The sequence below is a fragment of the Trichoderma breve genome, chromosome 2, assembly GCF_028502605.1.
Source record: "Trichoderma breve strain T069 chromosome 2, whole genome shotgun sequence".
Classification (NCBI taxonomy): Eukaryota; Fungi; Ascomycota; class Sordariomycetes; order Hypocreales; family Hypocreaceae; genus Trichoderma; species Trichoderma breve.
The window spans coordinates 944,602-959,861 of record NC_079233.1 but is presented as its reverse complement, the minus strand read 5'-3'; the positions used below and the strand labels follow the sequence as shown (position 1 = coordinate 959,861).

Below are 15,260 nucleotides of genomic sequence, written 5' to 3'. Positions count from 1 at the left end.
GCCTATTTCTGCTTTCTGTTCCGGCTTGTTCCTGGTGAGGTGTGGCCGGCGCTGACTAAGGCCGTTTGATATCCTAAAGCCGTGACGTCGTCGGACATGCTGGCGGGAGGTTCGGGATCGCTCGCTCACGCCGTGACTTATGCTGGGCGCAATGCTCTTGTCACCTGATGGTTACTACGACTCGGTTTGGTTCCACGATACTTGTACATTCTGCAGAATAGATGCTTCATTTCTCATGGGACCCTTAATTTCGGCTTGCCTAGATCGAGGTGCTCCGGCTGTGCAGTGTGACAGTAATCAACGTGAGATCTCCACGTGGGCGCTTGGCGATACTAAGTTGTTAATCGATAAGATCCGCCGTGCAAGGGGGCACTGCGGCAGAGCCAAAGCCTTGGTAAGAGCCTTAGAGCCTTGGCCATAATCTTGGCCTAAACCTGGGCGAGAGGCTGAGACACTGGTGTAGGTGTAGCCCATCGGAAACGTTGGACTTGGAGAGTCGGGATGTTATCGGTGACGAGTCGGACGGCGGGGTAAATTCGGTTCTAGAAGCAGCCGGGTAAAAGAGAGTGTAGTTGAAAATCAAAAATCAAAAATTCAAAATCATCAGTAATGAGGCTGGAGCGATACGATTTGTCTAACGGAGTCACGAGTGAGGGGGGGAAAATTAAGCTTAATTTGCGATATTCATCTTTGAGAGGTGGATTTGGGGGGCTGTGCAAGTTGAAGAAGAGGGCGATGCAGTTGCTTGGTAAGAGGGGTGGCTGTTGGAGAAAACGATGTTTGTACGAGTTTGCGTTTTTGAAAGGAGAGAGATTTGATGGGATAAGGGGGAGCACGTGGGATATGGTAGGTGAGGGTTTTGTCTTGGCTTTTTGGTTCTATGCATGCATGCAGGCGGTGTTTTGGAGATGATTTGATATTCCCTTGCTTGATGTTGTACGAGGTTATGGAGTGGAATGGAAGTAAGGTACGGAGTCGATTGAGGTAAGCGCAGTAGTACTTGGGCACCGAGGTAAGTACAGTACTTGGATACTATAAGCGGCTACTGTAGATTGGAACGTGCGAGTATAAGGTTCGAATACGTGTGTACCTTTTTTTCTTTGTTCTTTTTCTTTTCTTTTTCTCCGACCGAGGCGCGAGGTTATGGGTCAGTAGGGCTATCATTTGGTAATCGTTGCGTCCTTTTTTACAAACAGGCGCGGGTACCGATCCTCGGGCGAGCGAATGAAAAAGCAAGAGGACGGCATTCTCCGTTCCTTTGCCGCCCTGTCGCAGAACAAAGAGAGAAAAAAACAGAAGCGTTGCGTTGCTGCTGAATCGTGCATGACGTCGTGGATTGACGGCTTTACGTTAGCTTCTTCTCCACCCTGCGAGGGGGACATGCAGTTACTTGGCTCTTTGTACAGTTCCATTCCGTCACACAACAAGCTTTTTTAGACTGGCGAAGCTTTTTTGTGGGTAATTTTGGAGGGGGATCCCATGCGCATGTTTTGGGAAGCGGGAGGCGCTAATATCGGATTGGATTGATTGGATTGATTTGATTTTGATGCGATGCTTGCGCCAGGCCTGGAAGCGCCCGGGGCGGGAACAGCGTTGCGAATTGGCCTTTTTCAAGGTTTAATGTTCAATTACCACATTACACAGTGCAGTGCAGTAGCTGCGGTCTGTCTAGTGAGATCCAGACCATTGCAGAACTACAGTGCTAGCTGACTGCCAAGATGCCCCAGACAAACAATTACGGTGAAGCAGATACGGAGTACATTGTGCGCACGTAGACATACGTCAACCAAGGGCGGTATAGCTGTCATACAATCTGCAGCTGCAGGCTGGCGCAAGAGGGGCTTCTGGTTCTTGGAGGGGAAGGAGGCCTCCAGTCCAGCTCCCGGCAAGGCAAGTCGCGTGCCAAGATTTGCGTACATCCGTGCCTTGCGCCTGCAGTTACAGCATATCGTCCTCTGGATGCTGTAATCACCAAATCAATCGTCACAGTGCAGCGTCAAAAATCAAGTCATCCGACGCCCACAAGCCCCTCGACACTTACGAGTGCAGTTATCAGTATTCCAGGCCTCAGCCACACCCCAATTGCATTGCATCAAAAGGTACCGGTACCTGGCAACCTTGAACCTCGAATTCTCACACGCACCTACCCGGACCCCTGTGGACCCGCGCTAACCTTGGCCCCGGCATACCCATTCGTTGAACATCGCGGTCACTCGCTCTTCTTTTTCCCTCCATCTCTCTCGATTCGCCTTCGACCGACTCGACCGCGGCTTCAACCGAGATTCCAACAAAGGGTTGTACGTTGTACTGTGACCCAAAATACCCCCGATTGCTCTCGATATTCCCGCCGTGTCCGGGTAAATTCGCTTCCCCCGTATCCTGTGGCTATTCCGGAGCTTCCAGCCATGGTCTGGGGCCTGTGTAAGTGACATCCTTGCTGTCTTTCTCTTTGTTCTATCAGGCGTGCGATCCGATCCAGTGCTTTCCTGCGACTCATATCAAATCAAATCTCCCTTTGTTCTTTTTCCTTCGCCCTAGCTCTGTGACATACCACGCCCCCGGACCAAACAAAAACGCCACGCGCAACTCTTAAAACCTCAATTTCTCTCCCCTCTCCACCCTGCCCAGCCTCGTCGCCTTGAACTTTTATTACTTTATCCCTGCCTCGCCCTCTGTGTCTCCATCCTGCACCACACAAATAGTGCCTCCATAATTGCAACCTTCAATGGGCAGTAGGAATTGGCATCGTGGCTGCCATCGCTGATCCTCTTCCTCCTCTTCTTCTTCTTCATCCTCCCGCTTCCTACGACACAGCTGCCTTTGCTGCGAACAGCTCCAACTAGCAAACTCTCCCTTGCTTCTCTCGTGCAATCCTCAGCTGCTTTCTACTCTCTTTTTCGTCTTTGCGCCGCCTTTCGCTTTCTCTCTTTTAACAACCGATCTCGCTCGTTGCCATCTCCCGTAAACTGACCACATTCAATTGGTATCGTCGACTACAGTTAACTTAAATTGGACGAGAAGCATTCGGCGCACAATGAGCTACAAACCAAACAACAACGAGCGCACGCCGCTCCTCAATGGCCTCAACGGCGAGAGCTCCAATGGCAACCAGAACCACATTCTGGGTGATGTTCACCGCGAGCGCTCTGCGGCCTTCCAATTCTTCTTCGATTCGAAGCACACGCCGGGCAATGACAGCGACAACTTCGTCGTCCGCAGCCTTGCCTACACTTGGCATGTCACCAAGGTGACTCTCCTCAGCAGTAAGTTTTGCGCGAGAATAGCAAATCCGCCCGCTATTTGGCAAATAGCCGTATACTGATATTCTTGCTTCTTCACAATTTAGACTATGTCAACTTCCTGCTCATTATGGTCCCCATTGGTATCGTTGCTGGCCGCCTCGGCTGGAACTCAACCGCCGTTTTTACCATCAACTTCTTCGCCATTATCCCGCTTGCTGCCGTCTTGTCCTTTGCGACTGAGGAAATATCTCTCAAGCTTGGCGAGGCTCTGGGTGGGCTGCTGAACGCTACTTTTGGAAACGCTGTTGAGTTGATTGTACGTTGCGTGCAATATTTCCCCATCTTTCGGTAGGTACTGACTGTTTGCAGGTCAGCATTGTGGCTCTTCGTGAGAACCAGATTGAGGTTGTGCAATCCTCCATGCTCGGATCCATTCTTTCAAACTTGCTGCTGGTCATGGGAATGTGCTTTTTGTTTGGAGGTCTTCGACACCGTGGTTCGACGGGAGCTGGTACGGAGCAGACTTTCTCAGCCGCCGTTGCGCAGACTACCTGCTCCCTCATGGCCCTCTCCTCTGCTTCCCTGGTAATTCCCGCTGCGGTATGTTTTCCCCTGTCACATGTTGGTAATACGAGCTTTGTCTGACATCCTCCTGTAGCTGTACGGCGTCCTCGACCAGAAGAACACTGATATCGGCGACAAGGACCGCAGCATTCTGGTTCTTTCCCGCGGCACTGCCATCATTCTGCTGGTTCTTTACGCCATGTATCTCATTTTCCAGCTTCGAACGCACAGCAACCTTTTCGACCCCGAAGACCCTCTCACTGCCGACGGTGAGGAGCCCGAAGAGCCCACTCTGGGTCCTATTGCTGCTACCGCAGTCCTCGTCGTCGTTACTATTTTGGTCGCCATCTGTGCCGATTACTTGGTCGGAAGCATCGATGACCTTGTCGAAAGCGCAAATATCAGCAAAGCATTCATCGGTTTAATCCTGATTCCCATTGTTGGAAATGCTGCGGAACATGTCACTGCCGTGGTCGTCGCCCTTCGCAACAAGATGGACTTGGCCATGGGTGTAGCAATTGGCTCCAGCATTCAGATTGCGTTGGGTGTCACCCCATTCCTCGTTATTGTCGGATGGATTATTGGACGTGACATGACGCTCCACTTTGAGACTTGTGAGTTATACCCCGTGTGTAAAGAAGTTGCCTTGAAGAAAGCTAATCATGGTATAGTCGAGACTGTTGCATTCGCCGTGTCCGTTTTGGTTGTCACCTATACCGTTCAAGACGGCAAATCGAACTACCTCGAAGGCGCCATGCTTCTCGGCCTCTACATCATCATTGCCGTTGCTTTCTTCGCTACGCCAGGCGACTTTTTGGACAAGGCAACAGATCTTATCAGCGGCAGCAACTAAGGACTGCCAAATCATCTCGACGACTCTTTCACGAGTCGATATCTACTACCCTTGGTCGAATATGGCATTCTTTCGACCATTGAACTACAAACATAGCCATTGACGCTATGAATACCTGAATAGCATCCATTTCTTATGTTATGGACGAACGCGGGACTTGTTTACTGCAACAAAAACCCTCGAATCGAGATTACTCCTGGCTATACCAGCCACTTTCCTACCTCTGTACTATTACTTTTACGTGTTGCACTGAATTCTAAGGATTGCGAATTTGACATCATTGCAAAGGACGGCTGAGGATCAGAGAATATTGCTAGATGCATCGGAACAAAATGTGTGCCCCAAGGTAGCGGTGGTCACTTTGCCTTTTCTTGTGTTTTTTTCTTTTGCTTATTTCCTTTTTCTCTCGCGATTTATGGGGAACCAAACGGGCAAAATGATGGCGTTATATCGTGTTTGTATTGATAATTCTAATGATACCTGTGAAAAAGTAACAAAACTTTCGCACCTAACCTCTGCCGTGATATTTCCAACAGAAGAGCTATGAACATTCCATAGGAAATGACTTTTGACAACCGGGATGTATCTAGGCCCTATGAAAATCAAACCTGAATGGTGTATACATTGTGAAAGAAAAGAAAAGGTCCATCATCCGAGTAAGTCTATTTTCCATTCTGACAGCATTAAGAAAACAAAAAAATCTATGCAGAAGGCTTCGACATGGGCGTAATAATGCCCTGCTTCATGATCACTCTCGGCTTCGTGTTGTCCTGGAACGTCTCCTTTGTCATCCATTCGGGGCCAACAGGCAGACGCAAAGCCCGCTCGTACTGCTGTCTCGACTCGAATGGGAAGGGAAGCTGGGATGCGAGATAGCGGTCGTTCTGTTAGAGAGAGAGAGTTAGCTTTTCCGTAGCAAAATATTGAGAAAACAAGGGGGATAGGGGTGGTAAGACGAACCTTTTTGATGCGCTTTTCGTTAATGATTACTTTATCCAGCTTGGCGTCCTTGCGATCCTTCTTCTTGATGCCCTCGACCTTTGTCAGGAAGCGGCCCTGGTGCCTCTTCTTCTCGCGGGCGCTGATGCCCTCGCCGACCCAGGAGCCCCAGCCGGGGAGCGTGTTGTCAATGACCTTGTCGTCGTCCTCTTCGGCGATTTCGTCCTTTTCGCGCTGGAACTCGGCGACGACGTCTTCGCCTGCAAAGGCTCGTGCTACGAGGGCCTTGTCGCGGATGGCGAGAGGAAGGCGGTTCTCTGACTCGGCGTCGGACTCGGATTCGGAGGAGGTGTCGTCGGAGTCATCTTGGGCTTGAGGTTGCGACTTCTTGGCTGGCTTGGATTTCGGTTTAGGTTGAGAAGCGGTGAGGATGTTGGCGTTGAGGTCGAGGTCGTCGGCGCGTGCTGACGAAGTCTTCTTTCTGCGCGAGTCGCCCTGAGACCAAGCTCCCGCGATGGAAGTCGTTGCTTCAGCAGGCGTTGACCAGGCGTGGTTCACCGAGCCGTTTGTAATGTGAGGGGCACCATCGCCATTTGCGAAGCTCACATCTTGCTCCTCTTCCCTAGAGTCCTTGACGCGGTTCCTCTTGGCTTCTCGGGCTGAAATGTTCTGCGGCATGGAGAACGGGTTGGCCGCCCCGTTGCCGTACTGCCTTCGTCCAATCTCGCCTCCCTTTTCTTCCTCGTCAGAGACTTGGGCTTCTTCTCCGTCTAGCTCTCTGCGGATTTCCTTGATGAGGTCGTCGTTTGCCTTCTTCTTCGCTGCTTCTGCCTTTTGCATAAACTTCATCTTCATCAGCCTCGACTGGGGTTCGTCGTCCTCTTCTTCGAGTTCATCCAGCTGTCGCCGCAAGTCATCGTTGTCATCGTCATCAGATCCAGAGCTGCTGGTGTCATCCGAATCATCTCCTGCTCCCCTTGAGCCCTTGCCCTCTTTTCTTTGACGCAACTCCTCGTCCTTGCGAGCCATCTCCGTCAAACCAGATCGGAAATCGTCGTCCCAAACGGCACGCTTCGCCTTGGATCCCATCTTGGCCCACTTGCTGTCCTTGTGCCGCTGGCCTACTCGCTCCAGAGCACGACGACGGTCCTGAGCTTCCCTCTCCTCTTCCGAATCGATTTCACCAGCCTCGGCCATGGCTTCCTTGGTAGCCATCTCGTCGCGCTCCCTTTGTTTTCTGTGCACTCTGTGATAGGCCTTGCTCTTGATCTTCTTGATACGCTTGGCGCGCTTTGCTTCTCTGGAATTGATCTCACGCTCGAGACGCTTCCTTTCCAGAACCTGCTTCCGAGTAAGCAGGTTGCCCTCCTCATCGAATTCCTGCTTCTTGGGCTTCTTCTCCTTTTCCAAAGATAGACCGCTCTCTTCCATGATGCCCATGATTGTAGATTCCAGCTCGTTGGCAGCACTCTTCAGCGTGAGAGGTTGAAGCTCTGTTCGATCGAGGCCAGCTGATTCGGAATTCTCAGGAAGAGGGAATATCAGGTGTTCGGCTCTGCGGTTCTGTTTAACGGTCTCCGTCCATCGGTTAAGTGTCTCGTTGGTCTTTTCGTAGGCAGCTGCTCGGTCGATACGGCCCTGTTCTCTTCTTGATAGCGGCACATCTAGCTTCTTTGACGCTCCGGGCCGTGTTTCCTTCGATTCCTTCTTCAGGAGCTTTACTGACTGCTTCATAAAAGGGTCGTTCAATCCAGAGAGTCCGAGGTCACCAAGATCAATCTTCTGGTTCTTGGAGACTGGCGCGCTGTTCTCGTCGTCATCTTCCTCGCCACCAAAGCCAGATATCAGGCCTTTGAGCTCTTTCAATCTCTCGGGATCGGCCTCCTCGTCGCTGTCATCAACATCCTCAGAGCCATCCGACTCATCAGAATCCTCTTCGTCTTCTGAATCTTCCTCTTCGGAGCCTTCTTCGCCTTCTGGCTCTTCTTCTTCAGATTCTTCCTCGAACTGATCCAGAGCCGTTGCCAGATCAATAGCCTCTTCGCCAAGAGTTTCTCCTTGATCGTCATTGCTATCGTCAGAGTCTTCTGAGTCATCGTCCTAAATTTCTGCCGGTTAGCACCGTGGATCAGTATTTTTACCAATTGCAAGTTCTCACCTTTCGTTGGCCAGTCTTGGAACCGCGGAAGGCGTAGCCCTGAAACATTTCATTGTCGCTGTCGCCAAACGCATCGTCACTCTCAATTTCGGAATCTTCGTCGTCGTCTGCCATTCCACCAAGCTGCCACTCATTTCCTTCGCTGTCGCTGCCAAATTCTACATCGCCACCAGCTGCCGCACTGCGCTGGGGAGCCTTGATCTTCTTCCGCTTGGGACCTTCTTCTTCTTCGTCCTCCTCATCTTCGTCCTCTTCCTCTCGCGCATGCTTTTTCTCAATTTCGGCATCCAATTCTCGTGCTCGTGGCGTCTTCTTCTCCTTTGTGGGGAATCTCTCCTGCGCAATGTTGAAGGCGTTCAGCGCATTCGTCTGCGCCCTCGACTTGGACTTCTTGGGGCCAGACTTGGCCTTTGGCTGGCTTAGCAGCGGCCGTCCATGAGCCTGTCGACCCGGCATCTTCACAGGCTCTGTATTCGTAAATTAGAGGGCGTTGTTGCCAGGTGTTTTGCGACGCCAAGCTGTCCAAGTGCCTCTCTCTCAAGCTTTTTTCCTTCTCTTTTTTTTGCTGCTGCTCAACTTTGCCTTACGTTTTTTTCTGCCGTGTGAAAAAATTGGCGGTGAGAGTAGTTTGGCGGGGACCCCCGGCGGCATCCCACCTATCAGCGCCCCTCTAATTCTTTCCCGACTCCGCTGTGGCCCGCCCGCCTCGGCGCTCTGTAAGCTCCGACGACATGCTATAATTCAGATTCCCGAAATAATCGTGCGATCCAGCGCCTTTTCGTCTTCACATTGAGCGCTATTGCGCAAAAGAAGCACAAAATGGCCGTCTTTGCAGCTGGGCTTCGGAGGGCTGCCCTCCAGATGCCCTCGAGGTTCTTTGTCTGCAACCAATGCCTTCGACAGGCGCCCAGACGCTCTCCCTCGACAATTCTGAATATCGTACGATCACGAGGATATGCCGATGCGAAGCCATTGGAAAGTCTGGCGGCCCAAAATGCTTCAGCTGTGGCATCCCAGGTGCAAGCCAAGGCTTCAAAGGCGTTTCCTAAGAAAACCACCTCAAAGGCCGTCGCATATTGGCTCATTGGCAGTGCCGCCAGCTGCTTTGGCATCGTCGTCTGGGGTGGACTAACAAGATTGACCGAGTCTGGGTACGATTTCACTTCGCTTCGGATGAGCAAGAGAAGCAATGAAAGAGGCAGTCGCTAACCAGATATCCTGTATATAGACTCAGCATAACGGAATGGAGACCCGTCACCGGCTCTTTGCCTCCCATGTCGCTTGCCGACTGGGAGTCTGAATTCGAAAAATACCGTGCGTCCCCGGAATTCCAGCTGCTCAACCCTCACATGACGCTGGAGGAGTTCAAGAAGATTTACTTCATGGAATGGACCCATCGCCTCTGGGGTCGCTTCATCGGCATGTCGTTTGTCCTCCCCTCGCTGTACTTTGTCGCGCGCCGCCGAGTCTCCCCCAGAATGGCCGCCAACCTCCTCGGTATTTCTAGCTTGATTGGTTTCCAGGGCTTCATTGGCTGGTGGATGGTCAAGTCTGGTCTCAAGGACGATCTCTTTGCTCCTGGCTCCCACCCGCGTGTCTCCCAGTACCGATTGACTACTCACTTGGCTACCGCCTTTGTCTGCTATTCCTGGATGCTCATGTCTGGCCTGACTATCCTCCGCACCCGTCGTCTGCTCGCCGACCCTGCTGCCGCCTCCGCTGTCATCAACGCCATCAAGAACCCCGCCCTCAAGACTTTCAGACGCTCAGTTCTTGGCGTCACCGGCCTCGTTTTCCTCACTGCCATGTCTGGTGGCCTGGTTGCCGGTCTCGACGCCGGCCTCATCTACAACGAGTTCCCCAAGATGGGCCTCGGCTTCACCCCGCCAAAGTCTGAGCTGTGGGACAAGTTCTACTCCCGCAAGGAAGACGGCTCTGACCTGTGGTGGCGCAACATGCTCGAAAACCCCAGCACCGTCCAGCTTGACCACCGAATCATGGCCATCACGACCTTTTGCACAATCCTAGCTCTCTTCGCATACGCCCGCACCGGAAAGGTCGCTGCCGCGCTCCCCAAGAACGCAAAGAAGGGCACTACCGGCCTCGTCCATCTCGTCACCATGCAAGCGGCCCTCGGTATCTCCACCCTCATCTACATGGTTCCCACACACTTGGCGGCCACTCACCAGGCTGGCAGCCTTGCTGTTCTCACTGGCGCATTGGTGCTCGCTCACCGACTACACATCCCAAAGTCGACGGTGCGGATGATTGAGAAGAAGCTGAAGCAGATTAAGCCATGAAGCGAGCCGCTTCTCTGTATAAACTAGATGATGTACTATTACGCTACACGGAGGAACAATTGCCAGGGACAGATCCCGACAGAAAATCATGTATAAAAACTCAACTCAAGACATATATAGAGGGCGAGACAAGGAAAAAAGGATTCTATTTAAAAATAAAAATGCATATAAATTCCATCTATTGACGCCTACTCCTTACTTTCGATTTCTAGTCAGCAATGCCCAATAGAGATAGTTTCACAAAATATTCGACCCCTCTTTCTTCTTCAGCCTTATCCCATTCTACAGACAAACCAAAAGCAAAAACAATGAAAAGATAAAATTCGACATTCTCCCAATCCCCTAATCCATTTCCTCCGCCAGTCTATATGCTTCTTTATCCGGCCCAAATGCTGCGGTTTCTATATTAACACATCATGAAGGCGCACAGAAAATGCTGATTGTTCCTTTTTTGTTGAAATAATCGTGAGATTTGTTATATTGCATGAAAAGAAAAGAAAAAAAAAAGTGAAAAGATTCTTTTGTAATGAGGCCGTCGCTCGAAAATGAATGCCGGTAACCATGATGGCCAGTGTACAACCGTTTATATAAAATGAGACGTTCCTTCTATTAAAACCGTCCGAAATACGCCCTCTTCCGATATATGTTTTTTTTTCATCGACATTATTATTCCAAGTACATGTCACCACGTACCCCTTGCATCGCCATGGTGATGTCTGCGCCATGCATGGCGTTGGCTTGCATTGCCGCCATGTTCATGTTGGGCATGGCACGGTTCATGGCCATGGCCGCTCTGCTTGCAGGGCTGCCAGCTCCATTTTGCATCATGTAACGCATATCTGCTGTGTTACGTTGCTGTGCCTGTTGCTGCTGAGCCTGTTGTTGTTGCACTTGTTGTTGGACCTGCTGCTGGACCTGTTGTTGGACTTGCTGAACAACTTGCTGCTGAACTTGCTGTTGGACTTGTTGCTGGACCTGCTGTTGCACCTGTTGCACCTGTTGCACCTGTTGCACCTGCTGGACCTGCTGCTGTTGTTGTTGTTGCTGCTGCTGGGCCATGGGACCACGAGTCCGAGAAACATCAAGCTGCGCCTGCTGCTGTATGGGTGGGTGCGATGGCTTGATAGGTGATTGACTCATCATAACAAAGCTATCGTCGTCTTCCATCTCGGCATCGGCATCTTGATCGCTGGTTTCTTCGATCGACGGCGGGCCTGTGTTGGTCGTAGACGAAGCGCTTTGCTCACTGGCTGGACCATTCGTGCTTGCGGTCGAGAGCCTTTTGTCGAGCTGCTGCTGCTGCTGTGGAGGCGGCGGCTGCGTCAACTGTGGTGTTTGCACGGCGCTTGGGGGTTCTGACGGACTGTTTTGGTTTGCCACAGCAGGAGTCTGGGCCGCTGTCTGGTCCAGAGGCCGCTGTGCGGTCATCCCTGTAGCGGTAACACGACTCGACACAATCATATTCTTCCATCGGTCTATTGACTTTGCTACAAGGGTATTCAGGTCCAGATGCCGATCTTCGAGCTCGAAACCAACAAGCTTGGTCCCCGTGACGGCCTGCTCATAGGCGTACGCAAGAACGTCTCGTTCTAGAGGAATGGTGGAGGGTGAGAGCACCTTGAACTCTCTCGGCTGCTGCAGTCGGTTGAGCTGGTCGATGTGTGATTTGAGGTTGGCGTTTTCCTGCTTGAGCTTATGATGCTGCTCTTTCATCTTCTCCATTTCCTTATGCTTGCGACCCACTCCACGTGCCAGCTCAAGAAGCCAAAGTTCACTTTTCCGCTGGCTGGGCAAACTCTCCCAAACTGCATACGCAGATTTCAGGTGTTCGTTGACATGCAGCTCAAGATTTTCAGCAGCTCTCTCAGCCTTCTTTACGGCCTCTCTCACGTCTCTATACGGGCCCCCAGTTGGGGGATACGCCATCTCCTCCATCACCGTGGTCGTAGCCGAAGCGCATGTAATTTTCCATGCCTTGAATTCCTCCAGGAAGTAGGCCTGAAGCGCCTCATACTCGCGTTGGGACGGCCACTGTATAGCCCAGGATGTCGAGGTAGCGTGCTGAGTCGAAGAGAACAAGGTTGGCGGTGGCTGAAGACACTGCAAAGTAAGAGCTGGAAAATCCAGAGCAAGAGGATCGAAGTCGAAAGGTGTCGAATTACCATCAATCTGCTGTCTGGTTTGTTGTTAGTCGATCCCGGCCCCTATGGCGAACACCAGTTCTTGACGAAGCCCTGAAGAGACAAGATGACTTACTTTGCCGCCCGCCATGAGCTCAGCAGTTCTCTGAGAGCCAGCTCTGCGGCTCTAGCAGTGTCCATAGAGTCTGCAAGCTTTTGTTTGATATCGAACTGAGCTTTTTGGGCCATCTGCTTGCTAGCGTTCCTTGATACCCCGGGACGCTTGTTGGTATCTTGAGGGGCATTGCCATCCCAGGCATTCTTGCCTGGAATATCATTTATAACGCCAGTGGCCTCCCATGGAGTAGTATAAGAGTACTTGACGGGTCCAATAGCGTATAGGCCCTCTTTGGGTATGGCAGAAGGTTTGAAGCTATCTGACTCTTGCCCAGGCGATACTTTCCTAGCCGTTGGTTTCGGGGTACCCGCGGGGGTGGAGTTGTCTCTTCGAGCACCAAGGGAGCCTCGAGGCTGACGTCGAGTGATGTTGCCACGGAGCTTCCGGATAGCATCAACATCGTGAATACCATCCGGGGGCTTGGGGTTCTTGTCCTTGATATAGAGATCAAGATGTCGGCCGAGGGAAGACGAGGTGAAGGCCTGGCCACAGTACTCGCAGTTTTTGTCCTTTACAGCCTTGGGCTGGTTGCCCTCGGCATTGGGCACCGGCGTTTCAGACATTGCTTGCAATTTCTAGAAGAGAGGGTGTGCCACGAGGGAAGAGACGGCGGTGAAAAGTAGGATATGTTGGTTTTCTTTCTTTCGTCGGCAGAAGCGATCGATCGGCCGGCTAGAGGAGAGGAGGGGGGATATCGTTCTGGTTCTGGCGCTACGAAACAGGCAGAGAGAAGGTAATTTGATGGAAGACGACCAAAGCCAACAGCTCCTTTCGTGGAGCAGGACCTGTGAAGATCATAAGGAGCGTATAAAGGACCAGGGGCGGATTTGGAAAACGAGCGTGGGTAGCAAATGCCCTCAAGGGGGAGGCGGTTCACAAACGTCAAGGCTGCTTATTCAACTCAGAGCAGCGTGGAAGTGGACAGGGAAACGCCAATGCAGAAGCAGAACAAGAAGCAGAACAAGACCTCTCGACGACGGACAGCCCAGAAACAGCTCACTCAATTCCCCTCGTGACAAAGCTCAAAGTCAGGAGAAGCCGTGGGAAACCTTTAATTATTTTTTTTAGGTGGTGAGCCGGCTCAGGGGTGGGACCTCGAACGGGACGCTTCCATGGGAGAAGTGGAAAAGGAACATCGACCCCCCCCCCCCCCCTCCAGGGCTCCCCACCGCACCGGGCCCAGGCGCTACAGGCGGCTCATAGCGGGCAGCTCAGGCGCTGGCACTCGCTGTACAGTAGCAGCCCACCGCTAGGCGCCAGTGTGGCCGCTTTGCCCCCTGTCCGGCGCAGCGCCAGAACCCGGCCCCCCAGATTAGTGCTCCAGCTGTCAGCGTCGCCGAGAGACCGTCCACTGGTGGTGCGGATAGTGGGAGACAGGCGTGCCGATCGTGACCGCGGTTTGCTGGCGGTGGCCAGGGCTGCCAGTGAGTTGTTCAGTTGTTCGGTCAGGCCAGCCCAGCCGCCGAAGCCGGGTTTGAGTTGTGAGGAAGCTGAGTCGGGCATCCACGAGACTATGAGGTCGGACTTTCCAGGCTGAAAGAGACATCCAGCCCAGGCACGTGTCGGTACATGTACCTACATGTATGAGAGCCTGGGGGGAACAATTGAGGATGCCGCACTTGGCAGAGCAAAGATTGAGGTCGGGTGCATGTACCTCCTACGGGCTACTGCCTCCATGAGCTGTACTCATCCTCCGGGCCTCCTCATCCTCGAGTCCACCACCAGCAGATAATCAGCTGCAGAGTACCTACGAGTGAGCGCCATGAAGGTACGGGGTACAGCACGGAGCACAAGTACGGGTACATGCCACCTTACTATTACCTGTAGTCGATGTTTTAGAGGCTCCTACGCCAGCAGTAGCGTCGGTAGGATGCAGGAGCAACGGAGTATTGGCCGTCTGCGACCTGCGACCTGCGCTGTGCTCCGTCCGGATACATGTACATGTAGGTACTCGTAATGGGGCGCCGCTGGAGGAAGGAGGCTCGCAGGAGATTGTCATGGTGCCTGCCCACTCTTGCCCAGGGAATCATTCCGGCCCTGCTGTTCTGTTCGTGTACGGAGTAACTTACATCATGAGTCGATGGAGACTCTTGTGATGGAGCTTCATCAGCGTCTGCGTCTGTCCTCTCAGGTCCAAGCCATTGGATTGATTGACCTTGTTACTACCTTACAGCCCACGGGTATGCACTGCCCAGATGCCTTGGCAACATGAATGGAGCTTGATCGGCCAGCAGCTATCAGCAGCTGAGGACTGGACCTGCTGTACATACTCGGTGCTCCGAACTCCATACCTACAGTACGAATACCACCTTACTCGTGCCTCTTACATGTACAGGTACGGTACAGAACAGGAGCGCAGGAGCACAGAAACAACACGACAAGACATCGGGCAGCCGGCCGCAACAGACTAGACGATGCCCAGACGGACTCGATCAAGACTCGCCAGCAAGGGTGGCAGCGATCGGAGCCATCTCAGGAGTAACGTGGACGGATCCTACAAGCAGAGGCCGAGTACTCGTACCTGCCATTCAGAGGCCGTGTCCCATCTGGCCCAGAGCCAAGGGCATGGCCAGCCAGCTGTTTCTCGTGGCGTTCTTGAATCCAATCGCTTCATTCTTGCAGCCAAACTGCACGCGATCCCACCTCTCCTGCGCCCGTGCCAGCCACCCTACTTCGCACCGGCCGAATTGCAAAAGATCCAGACCGGCTGAGCGCCGCCAATGAACGGAGTGGGCATCAGAGAAAGGCTCGGATGCCTAGCGTGCTCTCCTGTTGCAGCAGGGTGCTTTGTGATTTCAGGCAAGTTGAGAGAAAGTGTGAATGCCATCAAGGCTTGTTGGCTATTTTATTATTTCAGGCTATGTATTGCTTACAGCCTCTTATCTTGAATGGCAAGTCTCAGTGTC

The 15,260-nt window shown here is 52.4% G+C and overlaps 4 protein-coding genes across 4 annotated transcripts; 2 read left to right on the top strand and 2 right to left on the bottom strand.

Annotated features, from left to right (window-relative positions):
• Positions 1-3,034: 3,034 nt before the first annotated feature.
• Positions 3,035-4,659, top strand: T069G_02548 (sodium/calcium exchanger protein domain-containing protein; the record flags this gene model as incomplete). Its single annotated transcript, XM_056169758.1, has 5 exons — positions 3,035-3,263; positions 3,347-3,558; positions 3,612-3,842; positions 3,901-4,420; positions 4,478-4,659. 5 exons carry the CDS (start codon positions 3,035-3,037, stop codon positions 4,657-4,659), a joined length of 1,374 nt encoding a protein of 457 aa, XP_056030650.1.
• Positions 4,660-5,360: 701 nt separating this feature from the next.
• T069G_02547 (utp14 protein domain-containing protein) lies at positions 5,361-8,212 on the bottom strand (the record flags this gene model as incomplete). The annotated part of the gene is made up of 4 exons (XM_056169757.1): positions 5,361-5,543; positions 5,620-7,698; positions 7,757-7,914; positions 7,975-8,212. 4 exons carry the CDS (start codon positions 8,210-8,212, stop codon positions 5,361-5,363), a joined length of 2,658 nt encoding a protein of 885 aa, XP_056030649.1.
• Positions 8,213-8,575: 363 nt separating this feature from the next.
• On the top strand, positions 8,576-10,056 carry T069G_02546 (cytochrome oxidase assembly protein domain-containing protein; the record flags this gene model as incomplete). Its single annotated transcript, XM_056169756.1, has 2 exons — positions 8,576-8,907; positions 8,985-10,056. The coding sequence occupies 2 exons, from the start codon at positions 8,576-8,578 to the stop codon at positions 10,054-10,056; spliced, it is 1,404 nt and encodes a 467-aa protein (XP_056030648.1).
• A 666-nt stretch (positions 10,057-10,722) lies between these two features.
• T069G_02545 (uncharacterized protein) lies at positions 10,723-12,917 on the bottom strand (the record flags this gene model as incomplete). Its single annotated transcript, XM_056169755.1, has 2 exons — positions 10,723-12,232; positions 12,313-12,917. 2 exons carry the CDS (start codon positions 12,915-12,917, stop codon positions 10,723-10,725), a joined length of 2,115 nt encoding a protein of 704 aa, XP_056030647.1.
• Between the last annotated feature and the right edge of the window lie 2,343 nt (positions 12,918-15,260).